Source organism: Nanorana parkeri, unplaced genomic scaffold, assembly GCF_000935625.1.
Source record: "Nanorana parkeri isolate BGI_ZX_2015 unplaced genomic scaffold, ASM93562v1 scaffold392, whole genome shotgun sequence".
NCBI lineage: Eukaryota > Metazoa > Chordata > Amphibia > Anura > Dicroglossidae > Nanorana > Nanorana parkeri.
This window is the reverse complement of record NW_017306660.1, coordinates 734926-753313: the sequence shown is the minus strand read 5'-3', so window position 1 is coordinate 753313 and position 18388 is coordinate 734926. Positions and strand designations below refer to the sequence as shown.

General features: G+C 47.3%; 1 protein-coding gene across 1 annotated transcript in view; it reads right to left on the bottom strand.

Annotated features, from left to right (window-relative positions):
- PRIMA1 (proline rich membrane anchor 1) overlaps nt 1–17023 on the bottom strand; it is a 31248-nt gene extending 14225 nt beyond the window's left edge. The window contains exons 1-2 of the mRNA XM_018559405.1: nt 16912–17023; nt 13364–13511 (exon numbers count right to left, since the gene is read on the bottom strand). Coding sequence (XP_018414907.1) covers nt 13364–13511; nt 16912–17001 — 238 coding nt within the window. The 5' untranslated portion in view covers nt 17002–17023. The remainder of the gene's footprint in view (nt 1–13363; nt 13512–16911) is intronic.
- Nucleotides 17024–18388: the final 1365 nt, after the last annotated feature.

The window sequence follows — 18388 nt, the reverse complement described above, 5'->3', positions numbered from 1 at the left end:
CCTCCCCAATTGAGATTAGAGCCGCCTGGCTTACTTGGTTGTACTTCTGATACTATGACACATGTCCGTTTACATCCTATTCCCCATAGACCAACATCACATGTCATATCACAATGATGTCACAACATGTCACAATAATGACATCTGTTCCAATCAGCATGGGATCCGTGCATTGATCCCCTGCGGATTGGAACTGAAGGCGCCTGTTTGAAAGGGGCCTAAGGGTACCTGTTGCTTTGTCCTGCATGGGCAAAGCACAGGTTCACATTAATATGAACTATTCCAAAAACTGATATTTCAGTTATGAATAATTTCTGGTCAGCCGAAATATCCTACCAGCTTTTTATATCTCCTGTAGACTACATTGGCAAGATTTCCCTTTTAGCAGTGTGGCTCCCTCCTTCCCACAAAGTCATAATTGAGGTGTCACCCACTTTTTCATTCTACAATATGGTGCATCCACAGGGGAGGTGTGACAACACCTGGCTTTGTAATTGCCTTACCAGTTGTTTGATTGGAGAAAAATGCTAAGGGTTTAGGATCTTACAAAACAATTCAGTGCATGTTTAAAACACATACTGTATATGTGCAACCTTACACCGCCACAATCCAAGAGTGGTGTAGAGAACTAAACCTCATATGTGACATGGAAGACCTAACCATGTCCCCCTACAATTGAGATTAGAGACACCCAGGTTCCTCTATGAGTAAGCCACATTGGAGCTCTTTGGTCTGAGGAGCTTGCTGTGATGTACATTTGATTTTGCATCAATAAACACAGGATTCATCGCTTGTATCTTGCGGAGTGCGGTTATTATTTGGTTTCCGTTTATGCATGTACAACCTGCACCATCGGGGAAATACAACATGAGCTGGGCTGCAGAATCGGAGTTCACAACCCTTATTTCCCTTATTGCAGCATGGAAGAGAAGAGATGATGCAGGAAGCTGCACAGCAGAACCAGAAACTGGCTGAACTCACCTGCAAATCTGTTGGCTAGTAAAACAGTCAATATACACCGATCAGCCATAACATTCTGATCACTGGCAGGTGAAGCGAATAACTTTGATTATCTGGTTACAATGGCAACTGGAAGTGGGGGGGGGGATATATTAAGCAGCAAGTAAACATTTTGTCCCTGAAGTTGATGTGTTGGAAGCAGACAAATTGGGCAACCGTAAGGATCTGAGTGACTTTGACAAGGGCCAAAATGCGATGGCTAGATGACTGGGTCAGAACAACTCCAAAACCTCAGCTCTTGTGAGATGTTCCCGGTCTGCAGTGGTCAGGACCTCCCAAAAGAGGTCTGAGAAAGAAAAACCAGTGAACCACCAACAGGATCATGAGCAGCCAAGGCTCATTGATGCATGTGGGGAGCGAAGACTGGCCCATGTAGTCCGATCCAATAGAAAAGCTACTGTAGCTCAAATTGCTGAAAAAGTTCATGCTGGTTCTAATAGAAAGGTGTCTGAACACACAGAGCATTGTGGATTGTTGTGTATGGGGCTAGCCATAGACTAGTCAGGGTGCCCATACTGACGGGTGTCTATTGCCAAAAGTGCCTGCAATGGGCATTGAGCATCAGAACTGATGACAGTGGCTTCTTTGAGCAGGATAATACGCCCTGCCGCACTGCACAAATTGTTCAAGAATGGCTTGAGGAACACAACAATGAGTTCAAGGTGTTGACCTTGCCTCCAATTCTCTAGATCTCAATCTAATCGACCATCTGTGGGATGTGCTGGAAAAACAAGTCCTATGGAGGCCCCACCTCGCAACTTACAAGACTTAAAGGATGTGCTACTGACAGCTTGGTGCCAGATAGCACAGCACACCTTCAGTGGTGTAGTAGAGTCCAAACCGCGACAGGGTCAGGGCTGTTATGATGGCAAAAGAGTGACCAACTCAATATTAGGCAAGTGGCCATAATGTTATAATCGGTGTATTTGCAACTCAACCATGTATTCAGTTGTTTGCATGGCGTACGGCTTTAACACAGCCATGCATTTTTTCCCCCTATAGGTCTGCTTTAAATAAAAGCTTTCCACAAGGTTATTGTGGTGTTTATTGTGCTTTGGATTTATCCGCCCAATCCAATACCTGGGCCTCTATGCCCTGTGTACACAACAGATAAAAGAAGCAATCTTCCTTGAAATGAAGTACAGACATAGCCTGCGGGCAGCAGATAGCGTCTTCACTGACTTAATTACATCCATATCTTAAAGACAATCTGTCGTTACTATTTATTCGTTATCTTCTTTATATTATCTATGGCTGTGTCATGCTGCCATACAGAAAAGTTTTGCTATTGCAAACTGTTTCAAAGATTTCAGGGCGAGCCAATCTGGGTACATTCTCCACCATTTGCCGGACATTGGCCCTGGGCATTTAGAGAAGTTAGATACATATCCAACTGCAAATGTTAATGAGGATCAGAAAGTTGTGGCCTCATCCCTGCGCATCAGTTGTGTGGTGAATGGGTGCAGCAGTCAGTGAATGGAAGCAAGGGTGGAAAATCCTCCATTGGAACCAGCAGGAGGGTCTTTGATAGAGTCAGTAATTGTCAAAATCATGGTGAATGAGCTCTGAATGGTATGATCATTTGCCTTTTAATAAATGCAGGTGGTATGCGGTGGCTGTTTGTTCCCATTGAAACGCTGCTCCTCTGGGTGATTTGTAGCTGGATTCGGTCAGGTTGAGTCACCTGCTGGACAGTGGCTTAGGGGATAGTACTTCTGCCTTACAGCAATGGGGGCCCCAGGTTCAAATCCTGGTCAAGGCACTATTTGCACAGGCCCAGTGCTACCGCAAGGCAAGTCAGGCGGCCGCCTGAGGGCGCTGCATGGTGAGGGCGGAAAAACAGGGCATTTTGACAAGTACTTGTACTGTGTAGGCAAGAATCCTAGCATCGGCCCTGTATTTGCATGAAGTTTGCGTGTTTTCCCTTTGCTTGTGCGGGCCTTCCTCCCACACTCCAAAGACATGCTGGTTGGTCAACTGACTTCTGTCTAAATCAGCCATGGTACGTGTATGAATGCGTGTGAAATTGTGTGAAATAGGGACCTATCTGCATGAAGTTTGCAATTCTCCCCGTACTTGTGTGGGTTTCCTAACACACTTCAAAGGCATGCTGGTAGGTCAATTGGCTCCTGACTAATTGGCCCTAATATGTGTATGTATACATTTGAGATAGGGACCTTAGATTGTAAGTTCCTTGAGGGTAGGGACTGATGTGAATGTGTAAATTGTCAGTGCTATATAAATGCCTGTAATAAATAAATTAAAACCTGGAAACACATTTAGACTGATTGTCCAATCTCCTTTATATGTATCAACAGCTACAATACAGTATGCGGTGTCGGGGTCTGCTAGGGTTGCCACCTGTTCGGGATTCACCTGGACAGTCCAGGTTTTGAATGCTGTTTCCAGGTTTCATGGCTGCTGATACCCGGACACATGATGTCAGGCAGACAGGGGCAACCACAGTTAAAGGAGAAATATGGGGTCAGGGCTTTTCCCCATAGTTCACATTAGGGTAACGGGAGGACACAAACTAGCGTCCTCCCGTTACCCTCGCGGTAAGCTCGCGGTATACTGAGACGCCGCAGCCGGAGTGGATCCCGACATCGATGTTGAGATCCGCCCAGCTGCGTGAGTGACAGCTGGCTCTACCTATCTAGAGGCAGAGCCAGCTGTACCTGCCCCCTCCCCCGTCCGTTCCGCCAGTCAGCGCTGGCGGATCGGAGGGGGGAATCCAGCCCCTCCCCTGTCACGGCAGGGAGCCGTGACAGGTTCGAGAGGTGAGCGAACGCCGGTATATGTTCGCTCACCTCCCGATCTACTGAGCCGACCTGTGACAGTCTCATTGTCACAGGTCGGCTAGAACTATGAGGTGAGTGAAAAGCACCCACCTCATAGTTCTCCTTTAAGATAGGGGTTACTGGCCCCCCACTGAAAATAGTCTTGACTGTGATATTTACATATGAATAAGCCGCAACTTATTCTCCTCAAAAGAATTTGCTAGAGTGTTTGGGTTTCGCTGAAAGAAAAGGTGGCAACCCTAGGGTCGGCTCAATTACATATAAATGAAATGATCCTCACACTACACAGTTGCTGTTGAATCTAAAAAGAGATTGTACACATATTGTGCAATCAGACTGTAATGCGGGCCATATCTGCAATGCTTTGTAATAATCAATTGTAGGTTCAACTGCCAATCAATTAAGCACTAGATATAGTACAAAAAAATGAGAGCTCCAAGTAGATACAGAATAAGAATGAAGGCTCCACAAGGTCCTTTCAAGTCTAGTATGCGTTATTGATCACCGCAAATATTGTGTAGGCCGTCTCCCTTCATCAGGGCTTACAATGGATGAATGAATAATGGAAACATTTATATCAAGTGGACAAAAACAGATGTTCATTGGGAAACTAAGAGTTGCTGGACTGGCTACCCGAACGAGCCTTGATACCTTCTATTAATTTCCCTAAAAAATGCCTTCTTGTGTCAGGGTGCAACACTCCATCAGTATTACTGCATCTATATGCCAATCAATTTAGACAGATCGTTCAAAGTTTAGCTGTCGGTGTGATTGATCCTCAATCCACTGTGATTAAATATCAATTGAAACTGATTCATTATGTGAAAAATATGCTGAAGGATCTCATAGGGAGGAAAGTGCTACATGATGCCTGATGTCCTCCAGCCAGGAAATGAGGCGGGCTCTATCTGACTTGCTGCAGCCTTTAATGCACATTGTGAGAAGCTCAGAGTGTGCAGTGCAATCAGTGAAAGCAATTTCAGTCCAGGAGAGGAGCCGCTACAACTATGCCAGACTGGAGGGAAGGACCGAGGTCAGATAGAAGACTGAAGGGAAGGAGAGAGGTCAGATAGAAGACTGAAGGGAAGGAGAGAGGTCAGATAGAAGACTGAAGGGAAGGACGGAGGTCAGATATAAGAACGAAGTGAAGGACCGAGGTCAGATAGAAGACTGAAGGAAAGGACGGAGATCAGATAGAAGACCGAAGGGAAGGACGGAGGTCAGATATAAGACTGAAGGGAAGGACGGAGGTCAGATAGAAGACTGAAGGGAATGACCGAGGTCAGAGAGAAGACTGAAGGGGAGGATGGAGATCAGATAGAAGACCGAAGGGAAGAAGGAGGTCAGATAGAAGACCGAAGGGAATGACCGAGGTCAGATAGAAGACTGAAGGGGAGGACGGAGATCAGATAGAAGACTGACGGGAAGGAGAGAGGACAGATAGAAGACTGAAGGGGAGGACAGAGGTCAGATAGAGGACTGAAGGGAAGGACAGTGGTCAGATATAAGACTGAAGGGAAGGAGAGAGGTCAGATAGAAGACTGAAGTGAAGGACCGAGGTCAGATAGAAGACTGAAGGGAGGACGGAGATCAGATAGAAGACCGAAGGAAAGGATGGAGGTCAGATATAAGACTGAAGGGAAGGACGGAGGTCAGATAGAAGACTGAAGGGAAGGACGGAGGTCAGATAGAAGACTGAAGGGAAGGACCGAGGTCAGATAGAAGACTGAAGGGAAGGACGGAGGTCAGATAGAAGACTGAAGGGAAGGACCGAGGTCAGATAGAAGACTGAAGGGAAGGACGGAGGTCAGATAGAAGACTGAAGGGAAGGACGGAGGTCAGATATAAGAACGAAGTGAAGGACCGAGGTCAGATAGAAGACTGAAGGAAAGGACGGAGATCAGATATAAGACTGAAGGGAAGGACGGAGGTCAGATAGAAGACTGAAGGGGAGGACGGAGGTCAGATAGAAGACTGAAGGGGAGGACGGAGATCAGATAGAAGACTGAAGGGGAGGACGGAGGTCAGATAGAAGACTGAAGGGAATGACCGAGGTCAGAGAGAAGACTGAAGGGGAGGATGGAGATCAGATAGAAGACCGAAGGGAAGAAGGAGGTCAGATAGAAGACCGAAGGGAATGACCGAGGTCAGATAGAAGACTGAAGGGGAGGACGGAGATCAGATAGAAGACTGACGGGAAGGAGAGAGGACAGATAGAAGACTGAAGGGGAGGACAGAGGTCAGATAGAGGACTGAAGGGAAGGACAGTGGTCAGATATAAGACTGAAGGGAAGGAGAGAGGTCAGATAGAAGACTGAAGTGAAGGACCGAGGTCAGATAGAAGACTGAAGGGAGGACGGAGATCAGATAGAAGACCGAAGGAAAGGATGGAGGTCAGATATAAGACTGAAGGGAAGGACGGAGGTCAGATAGAAGACTGAAGGGAAGGACGGAGGTCAGATAGAAGACTGAAGGGAAGGACCGAGGTCAGATAGAAGACTGAAGGGAAGGACCGAAGTCAGATGGAAGACTGAAGGGAAGGACAGAGGTCAGCTCTAAGTTAGTTATAAATGTTTTCAGTAATGACAAATGGTAGACAGGTTCCCTTTAACAGCAGACGACTGTGATATAATAAGTATCAGCAAACGACTGTTCCTGATCATGTCATATAAGAACAACAACACGGATCCGACCAGCACGATAATCAGCGCCGCTCTCTCTCCTTTCACACAATTACCAATTATTACGAAGATTAAACGCGGCACAATTTAATAATGATCGGGGCCTGGCGACGTTTAATGAGCTTTAGAACTGCGCAGGTCGGCGCAGGGAATTAATTACAGCATAATCAGGTTGACTTTTGTCACGGCTCAGCATCCATAACGCGGGACGACGGATTTTATTGAGGAAATGGGACAAACGATGCGTCGTTAAGCGCGCGCTATTTATAGCCCGGCTCAAAACTATTTCCACTTTATTAAATAAACTCTTTAACGAGGAGATTGTACATCTTCGAAAGGAAAACAACAAGACCCGTTCTCTCTCTCCGATGACCCGTCTGAGGGACAGGACCGCCCAGGCTGGTCAGCGTTGCGGTAAAAATAGAATCGAGCTATTCTGGATCGCTCGTAGGAGATGGCACCGGGCGCCTTCAAAGATCATGTGCAGGAGCAGGTCGGGAAAGATCACATTGCACCGTGGGAAATGATCATTTGTAGCTACAACACATCGAAGAACATGAAGGAGCTGCCATACATAGAAGCAAAAATGTAAATGGTCCATCGACCTTAAACCTATAAAATAAATGCTTGATAGCTGTAATCTTACTTTATATATGGTATATATCCTCCCACTAGGGAGATTTCCCTTCACTTCCTGTCTTGCATACGCAAAAGGAAAAGGGAGGGAATCTCACAAAGCAAAGGAAATGCCCTCTTAGCCAACTGTCACTTTAACAACGTCCCCATTGTAAGATTTCCTCTCAACTCCTGTCCTTCTTCTCAATCCCTTCTGAGTCACATACATTGGCATACCATTAAAGCCCTGACCAAGGGGGAGTGTGTGAACCCCCAAAACGAGTTGGCTTTATTAGCTTGTATTTTATCATGAAAAACTACTCCGGACTCTATCACCAATGGTACGGCACCTTTCCTGCTATCTACTGGATTCCCCTCAGCATATCCACTTTCCTTTGGGGGGGTTCTTTGTTGTATGGGGGCAGCCTCACTGGAGGGATTCAGCTTAACCAATAAGACAGCCTTACACTATATTGGACTTTATCAATAAGAGATCTTAACATCTTCTTTGTATGCATAGTAATAGAAACCTGACATGAGGTTCCAACCACTCAAACTCTATCCAAAGCTAACATGAATGAGCTTTTGGGCAAGACACATTTTTAGCATGTAATGCATGGTAAAGGATTCCCAGAGCACTTTGGGTTAGTAGAAAGCCCACCTACAAAAGTTGTTCCCATAGGGAGATTTCCTCTTATCTCCTGTTCCAATGACCACATTAACATTTTAGATTGGTCACTAGGACAGAACATGAGAGGAAATCTTCTAAATGGGGTTACAGATAGCTATAAAAATTAGCCGAACTTCTGACCCCCCCCCCCCCCACTCTTCAAAATTAAAAACAAAAAAAGACAAAACCTTTTTCTTCAGTAGGGAAGAATTAGAACCCCTGTCAGGTTTGTATTGCGGCTTGTGTCCCTGTTGGGGAGATTTGCCCCCTTTATTTGTTGTCCTCCGTATTCCTGGAATGTCTTGTTGTAGAACATAGGGACAGTCTCCTTGTTCTACAGTGAGGTATCTGGGAGTCCAGTGGTCCGCCAAAGAATTTTCTCTTCTGGATAAACTTTTAACCGTTCCCCATGAGCAGTAGTTGTTGATTTCCTTATCAACAGGAAGTTAGCGGAATTCTCCTCAATGGGATAAAGACCTTCATGGCAATTATCCATGAGTGGAGGTTAAAGATGGTCAGATGTTTGGATAATGCCAGTCTAGGGCTCTCCATGCGTTGTAAATACTTGACTTTCTAATCTTTACTTTTAGTTTGTAACTTTTCTCTTCCTAATAAACTATCAAAGCTTTCACCATGAGCAGAGATTGTTGATTTCATTACCAACAGGAAGTGAGGGGAAATTACCCCAATGGGACAAACACCTAAATGGCAACTCTCTGGGATTGGAGCTCAAAGATGGTTAGGTCAGATGTTTGGATAATGCCAGTCTAGGGCTCTCCATGCGTTGTAAATACTTGACTTTCTAATCTTTACTTTTAGTTTGTAACTCTTCTCTTCCTAATAAAATTTGACGATTTCACCGTGCGCAGAGATTGTTGATTTTCTTACCAAAAGGAAGTGAGGGGAAATCACCCCAATGGGACAGAGACCTATATTGACAACTGTCCAAGATTGGAGCTTAAGGGTGGTCAGATGCTTGGATACAGCCAGCACGTCACGTCGCCACGCCAGGATCGCCACGTGTGCTAATTACTCAACTTTTTAATCTTTACTTTGTAACTTTTCTAAAAACAAACTTTCAAAGCTTTCACCGTGAGCAGAGGTCGTTGATTTCCTTATCAACAGGAAGTGACAGGAAATCTCCTCAATGGGATAAAGACCTACATGGTAACTGTCCAGGATTGTAGGTTAAAGATGGTCAGATGATTGGATAATGACAGTCTAGGGCTCTACACGTGTTGTAAATACTTGACTTTCTACGTCTTTTACTTTGTAACTCTTCTCTTCCTAATAAACTTTCAAAGCTTTCACCGTTAGCAGATATTGTTCATTTCCTTACCAACAGGAAGTGAGGGGAAATCACCCCAATGGAACAGAGACCTACATGACAACTGTCCAAGATTGGAGCTTAAGGGTGGTCAGATGCTTGGATACTACCTGTCTAGGGATCTCCACGTGTGCTAATTACTCAACTTTGTAATCTTTACTTTTACTTTGTAACTGTTCAAAAAACAAACTTTTAAAGCTTTCACCATGAGCAGAAGTTGTTGATTTCCTTATCAACAGGAAATAAAGGGATAGATTTCGCCAATGGGATAAAGACCCAAATGGGAACTGTCCGGGATTGGACCTTAAAGATGGTCCAGATGCTTGGATAATACCAGTCTAGGGCTCTCCACCCGTGCTAATTATTCAACTCGCTAATCTTTACTTTGTAACTTTTCTCTTCGAAATTAACTTTTAAAGCTTTCACCGTGAGCAGAGATTGTTTTTTTCTTATTTCCTTATCCACAGGACGTGAGGGGAGGACAAGAGGGGAAATCTCCCCAATGGGACAACGAGGGCAATAATGAGCGGGCTTCCAACTCTTCCCTACTTTCTACAAAACTAAAAAAAAGTTTTGTCTGTGGATACACTTTTGGAACCTCGTGTGCTCGGCAGAAAGAGTTACAATGTATGAAACATCTCGGTTCAGTCAGGTCAGGGAAAACATTTGTGAGCTTTTCAAAACCCTCTTTTCCCCCCGGAACATTCTGTTATCCGGCTCTAATTCTTTTCCTACAAATTAGCGGCTTCTCGGGACATCTCAGGTGAAGAGCTCTTTTGATCCACCGGCCAACGTGCGCTTTTTCCACAAGCTGCGCCCTTTCTGGAGATTTAATAAATTGCCCCTAACCTGCAGCGGCGGCGCGTTCGCTGGGGAAGAAAGGGAGCCAGTTGTTAGCAGTAATCCACGCTACATCTGAAAGCTTTCAGAGATACTAGGCTCCCTTCCGGAGAATTCTATAGCCATGAGGCCTCTCCCCTGATAACCCCGCAGCTCACAGCCGCTAACATTTCCTGGACCCAAACTGAACCGATGTGTCAGCTCTCTGTATTCTCAGCATCAAGGGGTCCTGAAATTTAAGAAATAAATGAACCCTAATTCCAATTCTTATAGTGTGGAGGTCTGTGGGTTTAATGTAGATTTAGTAAATGGTATTTACTTTGCCAAAGGACTCCATATCATAAACAATTGACTTCATAAAATACTTGTTTTCACCTCTTTTTATCCTATGTTGCATTGCGGTCCTGCTGATCTCTTGCAACCTCTTTCTGTCTACATGCGCTCCACTATTGGTTGCATGGCAATGCTCAGAATGGGTTTCCTGATGGTGACAACACTGAACCATGCCTGTGGTAATGTGTGTTGAAACTTGCCACCTGAAGTCTCCATCCAAAGCCCCTTTAACAGGGTGACAACGCAGGGACAGAGCGGGGTCACTCTATAACAGGAAGTGACCTCACTGCCAGGATCACAAGGGATTATTTGAATGAAAGCGGCCTCCCTCGCTTGTACACAATCACATAGCCCCCCTGCAAGGGTGTATTTACCGCAAGGCAAACTAGTCATTCTCCTAGGGCGACACTTTTCAGGGGGGCGGCAGAAAATGCTGCCCCAAACCAATGAGGCGCAGAGGGGCGGAAATTACCTTCGGGCACACTGGGCACTTGCCCGGTGGGCCGAGGCTGGGCGGCACAGAATCAGCCAGAAGCGGCAGCCTAATGAGGCAAACAAGGTCCTAAAAGCGGCTACCTAATTAGAGAGCTGCCCGGTGGAGGGGAGGGCCCAGTGAGATGCGGTCCGGCTGGCTTTGTACAGGAGGTGGAGGAGAAGCAGCGGGTGGATGGGGGCTGGCCATAGCATGTGATCTGATGGTGGGATGTCCCAGAAGCAGGCTGGGGGACTGCACTGTATCCGGTTGGTAGTGATGGCACTTCGGGCTGCCGGAGCAGCACGTGTATGCAGGAAAAGGGACTATACACAGCTCTCCTGAGACCCAATACAGCCCACCATAAACCCTGCACAGCTCTCCTGAGACCCAATACAGCCCACCTGACACCATGCACAGTCCTCCTGAGACCCAATACAGCCCACCTGACACCATGCACAGCTCTCCTGAGACCCAATACAGCCCACCTGACACCATGCACAGCTCTCCTGAGACCCAATACAGCCCACCTGACACCATGCACAGCTCTCTTGAGACCCTGCAAAGCCCACCATAAACCCCGCACAGCTCTCCTGAGACGCAATACAGCCCACCTGACACCATGCACAGCTCTCCTGAGACCTCGTGCGCGCTGTATCCAGTGACTGACAGGTTTGCGCAAAATTTCCTAAACAGGAAGGAGTTGCGGCAAATTTAGATTGAGGGGAGTGCCCGAGTTTTAGTCTCGCCTAGGGCAGCACAAAACCAAAATACACCACTGCCCCCTGTCAGTGCATTCCAAATCAGCTTTCTGCTCCCATCCAAAGCTTTCCACCCCCATTGCAATGTGATTGTACAATCTTCTTTAGAGCTACCAACAAGCGTGCTGTGCAAGGGCTTTCCTGATTGGATGGAGATGGGTCTGGTTAGTTTAGGTAGGTCTTCCTATTACATACTGGCCAATCTACAGTTCATTGTACAGTCAGAGTTTAACATGTACGGTGACCCTTAGATCTCTTGCAGCAGCTGCCAATGATGGCGAAACGCGTTAGCTTTGATGTTCTTAACCAAGAAAGATTTCACAGCAATCGCTGTTTTGTATCAGGCGCTCCTAACCTCAAAAGTGCACAATGAATGTTAAAATGGCTACCTGTAAGCCCTCAGGGGCAGGGTAGGTAACCCAAAGGTTAGATATTCCCTACAATCCCACCCTAGTGAGTGTTGTTATTAATAGAGGAAGTGAGGGGAGATGAAATAAAAAAACAACCTTTTCCCTGATCTACCTAAACCTTTAAAAAAAAAAAATAGGTAGGGAGATTTACCCTCACTTCCCGAGTGCTCGCTGGGGCAGGAAATGACGATAACCTCTCCAATGGGGGACACAAAGAGGAAAGAAGTATTATCAACTTTTTATTCCTGTCTGTGTTTAGATTATAGAGATGTTTCCTCACTTCCTGTGTGGCCACTGGGACAGGAAGTGAGTGGAAATCTCCTAAAGGTTGACACAGACATCAGTAGCTGCAACAGTTTCTAACCCTTCTCTGCTTTATCTAAAGCTGAAAATCAACTCTATGTCCATAGTTCTGAGTAGTCTCGGCTTGCAGCACGGGCATCCTTCCTCATGAGGGGAGAAATGTGTATGCTTTCCCCGTGTGTATGTGGATTTGCCGCAGGTACTCCAGTTTCCTGCCAAATGCCCCAAAACAGACCAATTTTGGGTGAACCTGACTCAAGAGACATACAGTATGTGTCCACTGCTGCTACTAGTTGCCTGCCTGATACTCTGCAACACTGAATTCTACTGTATGCATTCTGATTCACCAACCAATATGTACGTAGAATGTACATGAAGCTCCTCGGGGGCGGGGACTAAAGTCAATAGTATTGTACTCTGTGAATCACTACCTAATATATGTTGCTAAAGACATATAATAATTGACTTAAAGGAGAACTACGGGTGTAAGTGTTCTTCCACATAGTTCTCCGAACGGTCACGGGAGGACATAAACTAGCGTCCTACCCTCACCCAATAGTCAGTATATAGCGAGCTACAGCTCGCGGTATACCGAGCCCGCCGTAGCCGGGATGGATCCTGACATCGATGTCGAGATCTACTCAGCTGCGTGAGTGACAGCTGGCTCTGCCTATCTAGAGACAGAGCCAGCTGTACTCGCCCCCTCCCCCGTCCGCCAGTCAGCGCTGGAGGATCCGAGATCCGAGTGGGGAGGGGGGAATCCCTGCAGGGAGTGGTGAGTGACAGTCGCGGCTCTCTGCAGGGAGACAAACGAGAAGTGAGCGAGCAACGGTGTGCGTTCGCTCACTTCCCGATCTATTGAGCCGACCTGTGACAGTTTCATTGTCACACGTCGGCTCGAGCTATGAGGATGAGTGATTTTCACTCGCCTCATAGTTCTCCTTTAATCAGGTGTCAAGCTGGGCACAAATCTATTTCAGAACCAAACTTATAAGAGAGAGAAGACGGATCCAACACTGCAGTACACACTCTGGATCTACAAACCCCTAGCGGGTCACGATACACCAGAACTAGCCGACTGTGATGCCGGCCTGTTGAGTGCCAAACAATTAGAAATAGAGTGTACTCACTAGGCGCCGCGAGTCTGGGAGGTGGCGGAGGAGGGGGCGGAGGAGGCAGTAATGGTGGAGGTCTACACTGGCACACCTGGTGGCATCCACTGGGCAGATTTTCCGCCGTGGACCGGGAACATGTTCTCTGGGGTTCGGCCTGAGCGATCTGGAAAAGAAAGGAAACGGTTACAGCACACATGTATAAACACATAGATGTTCACTTTGCTGTCATTGCACCGGGGGTCACCCTTTGTGCCTGAAGGAGAAAAGGGTTAACTTCCGCCTGAGGAAAGGGTTCTTTACAGTAAGAGCTGTAAAACTGTGCAATAGACTTCCCCAGGAGCTAGTTCAAGCCGGCTTTGTAGATCAATGACAAAAAGGGGGCAGAATGTGTCTCTAAATGCACAAAATATAACTGAATATTATTTATAGGAAGTAACACTGTATAATTTTAATTGAGGGAATATCGGATCAGCTTTGGGGATCAGAAAGGAGTCTTTCCACTGTTGGAGCAAACTGGACCCTGCTTTCAAGGGAGTCTGATATTTGCATAACTCCTCCCAAGAACCAGCCCACTGCAGGGGCAGACTGACCATTCGGACAGTCGGGCAGTGCCCGAGGGCCTGCTACCGTCAAAGGGCCCGTCACCGACCCCCGTCCCTGTACTTTGTCCTCCCAGGGTGCGGTGGCTCCCTCCCTCCGGCGCCTCTCTGCTCCCGGCCAGCCCGCCCACATCAGATGCGGCTCTCTAATCGGATTCGCCGGCCGCTAGTTCTTGGCATGGAAGGAGCTGCCCATTAACGCATGTGTGCGGGAGACATCCAACGGGGATCGGACTGCGTGTGATGGCTGATCTCGAAAATGTCGCATTATCATTCTAACTACCCAGTCTGCCGTACATTGGTTCTGGTCTGAAGTGTGCCGTGTATTGGTTCTGGTCTGAAGTGTGCCGTGTATTGGTTTGGGTCTGAAGTGTGCCGTGTATTGGTTTAGGTCTGAAGTGTGCCGTGTATTGGTTTAGGTCTGAAGTGTGCCGTGTATTGGTTTGGGTCTGAAGTGTGCCGTGTATTGGTTTGGGTCTGAAGTGTGCCGTGTATTGGTTTAGGTCTGAAGTGTGCCGTGTATTGGTTTAGGTCTGAAGTGTGCCGTGTATTGGTTTAGGTCTGAAGTGTGCCGTGTATTGGTTTAGGTCTGATGTGTGCCGTGTATTGGTTTGGGTCTGAAGTGTGCCGTGTATTGGTTTGGGTCTGAAGTGTGCCGTGTATTGGTTTGGGTCTGAAGTGTGCCGTGTATTGGTTTGGGTCTGAAGTGTGCCGTATATTGGTTTGGGTCTGAAGTGTGCTGTATATTGGTTCTGGTCTGAAGTGTGCCGTGTATTGGTTTAAGTCTGAGGTCTGCCATGTATTGGTTCTGGTCTGAGGTCTGCCGTGTATTGGTTCTGGCCTGAAGTCTGCCGTCTCTTGGTTCTGGTCTGAGGTCTGCCATGCATTCTGCCATTTAGCTCACTTTCCAAATTGCCTATATTGGTCTAGATTCTGAAATTCTCCCACCAGTTCCCCGGCAATTCATCTTTTAGTAAATTGGCCCACTATTTAAAAAATAGTGTGGAGAAAAAAATGTATAATCTTGTATTGCCCGGGGGCCCCATGTGTTGTCAGTCCGCCCCTGGCCCACTGCTTGCATCTTGAGAGGCGTACCGAGGGAGGGCGCTGTGATGCTATGTACAGAGCCCTGCTGGCCCCTCCCACCAGCCATGATCTGCCTGCAATGTATAGGGAAGCATGTAGACGCAGGCATCACATCACTGGGTCTAAAATAAGATATGTTATAAAAAAAGGAAAGGATGTGGACAAGGCGGGGGAGGGGGGCAAAGAAAGCAAAATAAAATCAGATTAAATCTCAGCTTTATTAATAGGTCTCCTCGGGCCTCATTGCTTGTTTTGAGGCGGTTCCAATATTTTGTTGGCCGCGGCTCTACCCAAATAGTTCCGAAAAAAACAATTCTTAGGCTTCTCAAAGCCTAATTCAGCGCGATGCGTTGTATACATCATTCTGCTTTTATAGACGTAAGGTTGGCCCGCTCTCACTACGGACGCGTTTCCACTGAGAGCGCAATCTGAAATGTAATGAAATAACGGATGAACGTTATATAAAAAAAGTCCATTAATATTAGATGACGCCGCCGCCGTTTAATGACAATATATGGACTTAGCTGCTCTGGGATTCTGGCCGGAGAGCGCGCCAATTATCCACACTTTAATCGTCAGCTCGGTATTATGCCGTTTATGGAGTCGGCGTATTAAAAAAAAAAGGGACGGAGGGATAAAAATAGTCGCGTCTCATTGAAGCCCCGCTAAAATACACAAATAAAGATCGAACGGCCTCAGATAAACGTAGACACTGAGGCGGCCGGCGGAGCAAGCCGCTCCCCTTTATTGAAGCAGAAACAAAGCCGTCTGAAGAAGGGAGGACGCAGGAAATGTTACATTTTAATGATCCGTCTTCCTTGTCCTGGAGACTGAACTTTGATAGGGGGGTTATTCACAAAGGAGCTGAAGGATCCAGCCGGAGCTTCGGCTGATCCTTCGGCTCTCTTCGGATCGCCTCTGCCTTTCGGTTCAGTCGAACCGAAGGGCTGCTGTATGGGCAGGGGCGTCCCGCCGGCAGAGAGAGGAAGGGACGTTCACCTGGCGGCATACCTCATCCCGCCGGGTACCCTCCTCTCTCCTGACACTGTCGAGCTCTCACTCCATGACCGAGTGACCTGACTTTTTAGAGGGTGTGACACCAAAATTAATGTCAGTCATTTTGGTGTCACCCCTGCAATGGTTCACCCGCCTCGCAATGACAGCTGGGCAGAGCCAGACGTGATCTCACGGCTGGCTCCGCCCAGTTGTAACGACAGATCAGCATTAGTCATGTGCTCGGGCGTGTTCGCAGCTCCACGCGCCGAGCCCGCCACAAGCAGCACAAGGAGCCAATCAGTTTATGTGCTGACAATAAGCGTGCTGATAGGAGGCGAGTGACAGGAAAACGAGTTCAACACTGTGCTGCTTATCTTTTTACTGTCCAGTCACATGTTGGGGGCACGTCCGGGATGCATATATTCCTCAGCAGCCACACAGGATATAAACACTGTGCTGTTAGTGCTGATAGGAGGAGAGAACAGAGTGATAGGCAGATGAGCTCATCAGTCACTGCTCCTCATTTCATTGTCCAATCACGGGCTGGGGGAGGGACAAGACTTGTAAGAGTTATTTAACTTCAGCAGAGAGAAATCAGGTATCCTGCCATGCCAGACCTGGTTGTGCTAAGTAGAAGAGCTGTTAAAATCTCAGGAGTGGATGGACAGTATGACAAATCCTTTGGCAGGTAATGCGGCTCACTCATATGTATTTTATATGTCGGTTGGTCCGGAGTTCAGCGTCATTATATCGGTAACATGCGGAAGTCGCTTTGCTGCAAACGAGGAAAAGATTAGCGAGGGGTCCCTCTAAAATACAATGAGATGTGATGTGACCCCCCTCTGTCCTGACAAGAGCACGGCTTCAAGGAGGAGTCCTTACCTGGATGAATCCAGCAAGAGGGAGCGTCAGACAGCGAATCAGGAGAGAGGAAGAGAAAGGGCAGTACAGCCAAAGCCTCCCGTTCTGCATCACGCCTGCCGTGCCGCTTAGAATCTGCAGAACTAGACGGAGAGAGACAACACAGGATTACACAGACGCCAACACTGTACAAGCCAGGTGTGCAGAATTCAAATGCTGGCCCTAAGCTGCAGACATGTGTCTGTGCCTAAGCTGAGATGATGTCATCAGTCTGCTGCAGGCAGGAGGAAGCATTTTCTCAGTCTCCTCTCCCCGGTGATCAGTCTGCTGCAGGCAGGAGGAAGCATTTCCTCAGTCTCCCCTCCCCCTAGTCATCAGTCTGCTGCAGGCAGGAGGAAACATTTCCTCAGTCTCCCGTGCCTCTAGTGATCAGTCTGCTGCAGGCAGGAGGAAGCATTTCCTCAGTCTCCCCTCCCCCTAGTCAACAGTCTGCTGCAGGCATGAGGAAGCATTTCCTCAATCCCCCCTCCCCCAGTGATCAGTCTGCTGCAGGCAAGAGGAAGCATTTCTTCAATCTCCCCTCCCCCAGTGATCAGTCTGTTGCAGGCAGGAGGAAGCATTTCCCCAGTCTTCCCTCCCCCAGTCATCAATCTGCTGCAGGCAGAAGGAAGCATTTCTTCAATCTCCCCTCCCCCAGTGATCAGTGTGCTGCAGGCAGGAGGAAGCATTTCCTCAGTCTCCCATCCCCCAGTAATTAGACTGCAACATTGTAACTATGTACCAATGTACAAAACTGCAGCAGTGGTTGATTTGTGTCAGATATTTGTGACGCTGTGAGGGGAGACTGAGGAAATGCTTTCTCCTGCCTGCAGCAGACCGATGATATCATCTTAGCCTAGGCAAAGTCACTGAGCTGGAGATCAATAATGTCTTTCCAATGGCAAAAGGTGAAAAATAATACTGTTGCTGTATATTGTAACATCAGGAATGTTATTGGTCAAATGCAACGTCAGTCGGGGAGTTAAAACTGACCAAGCCTCGTCTTGCACAGCGGTAGCGGCTCCTCTCCTGCCCTCTGATCTCGCTGCACAATGTGCATTAGAAGCTGCAGCAAGTCAGCAATTGGAGGAGACCATTGTGCAGAATCCAGAGTACGAAGATTCCGTCTGTAACAGAAGAGAGATTCATCGCCCACAGCGAGGTCATTGTCCTCCCACGCCGTGTCACTGCCTGATACCAGGATGTCCAGTACTGACCCTCCAGACTGATCGTCCTCCCCGGCTAGAGAGAGCAACAGACTACAACAACCCCCCCCCCCCAAGATGGAGGGGAGACCTGACGTTGTCCTCCGCTGCTCCACTTCTTAGAATTTATTTCTATTTAAAGTGATATTAAAGTCAAAAGGTTTATAAGATATTTCCAATGCTGATGAATCACTTACAATGGACGCCGCTCCTTCATGTTTAAAAGTTTTAGTTTCCTGCAGAATCAGCTGAGC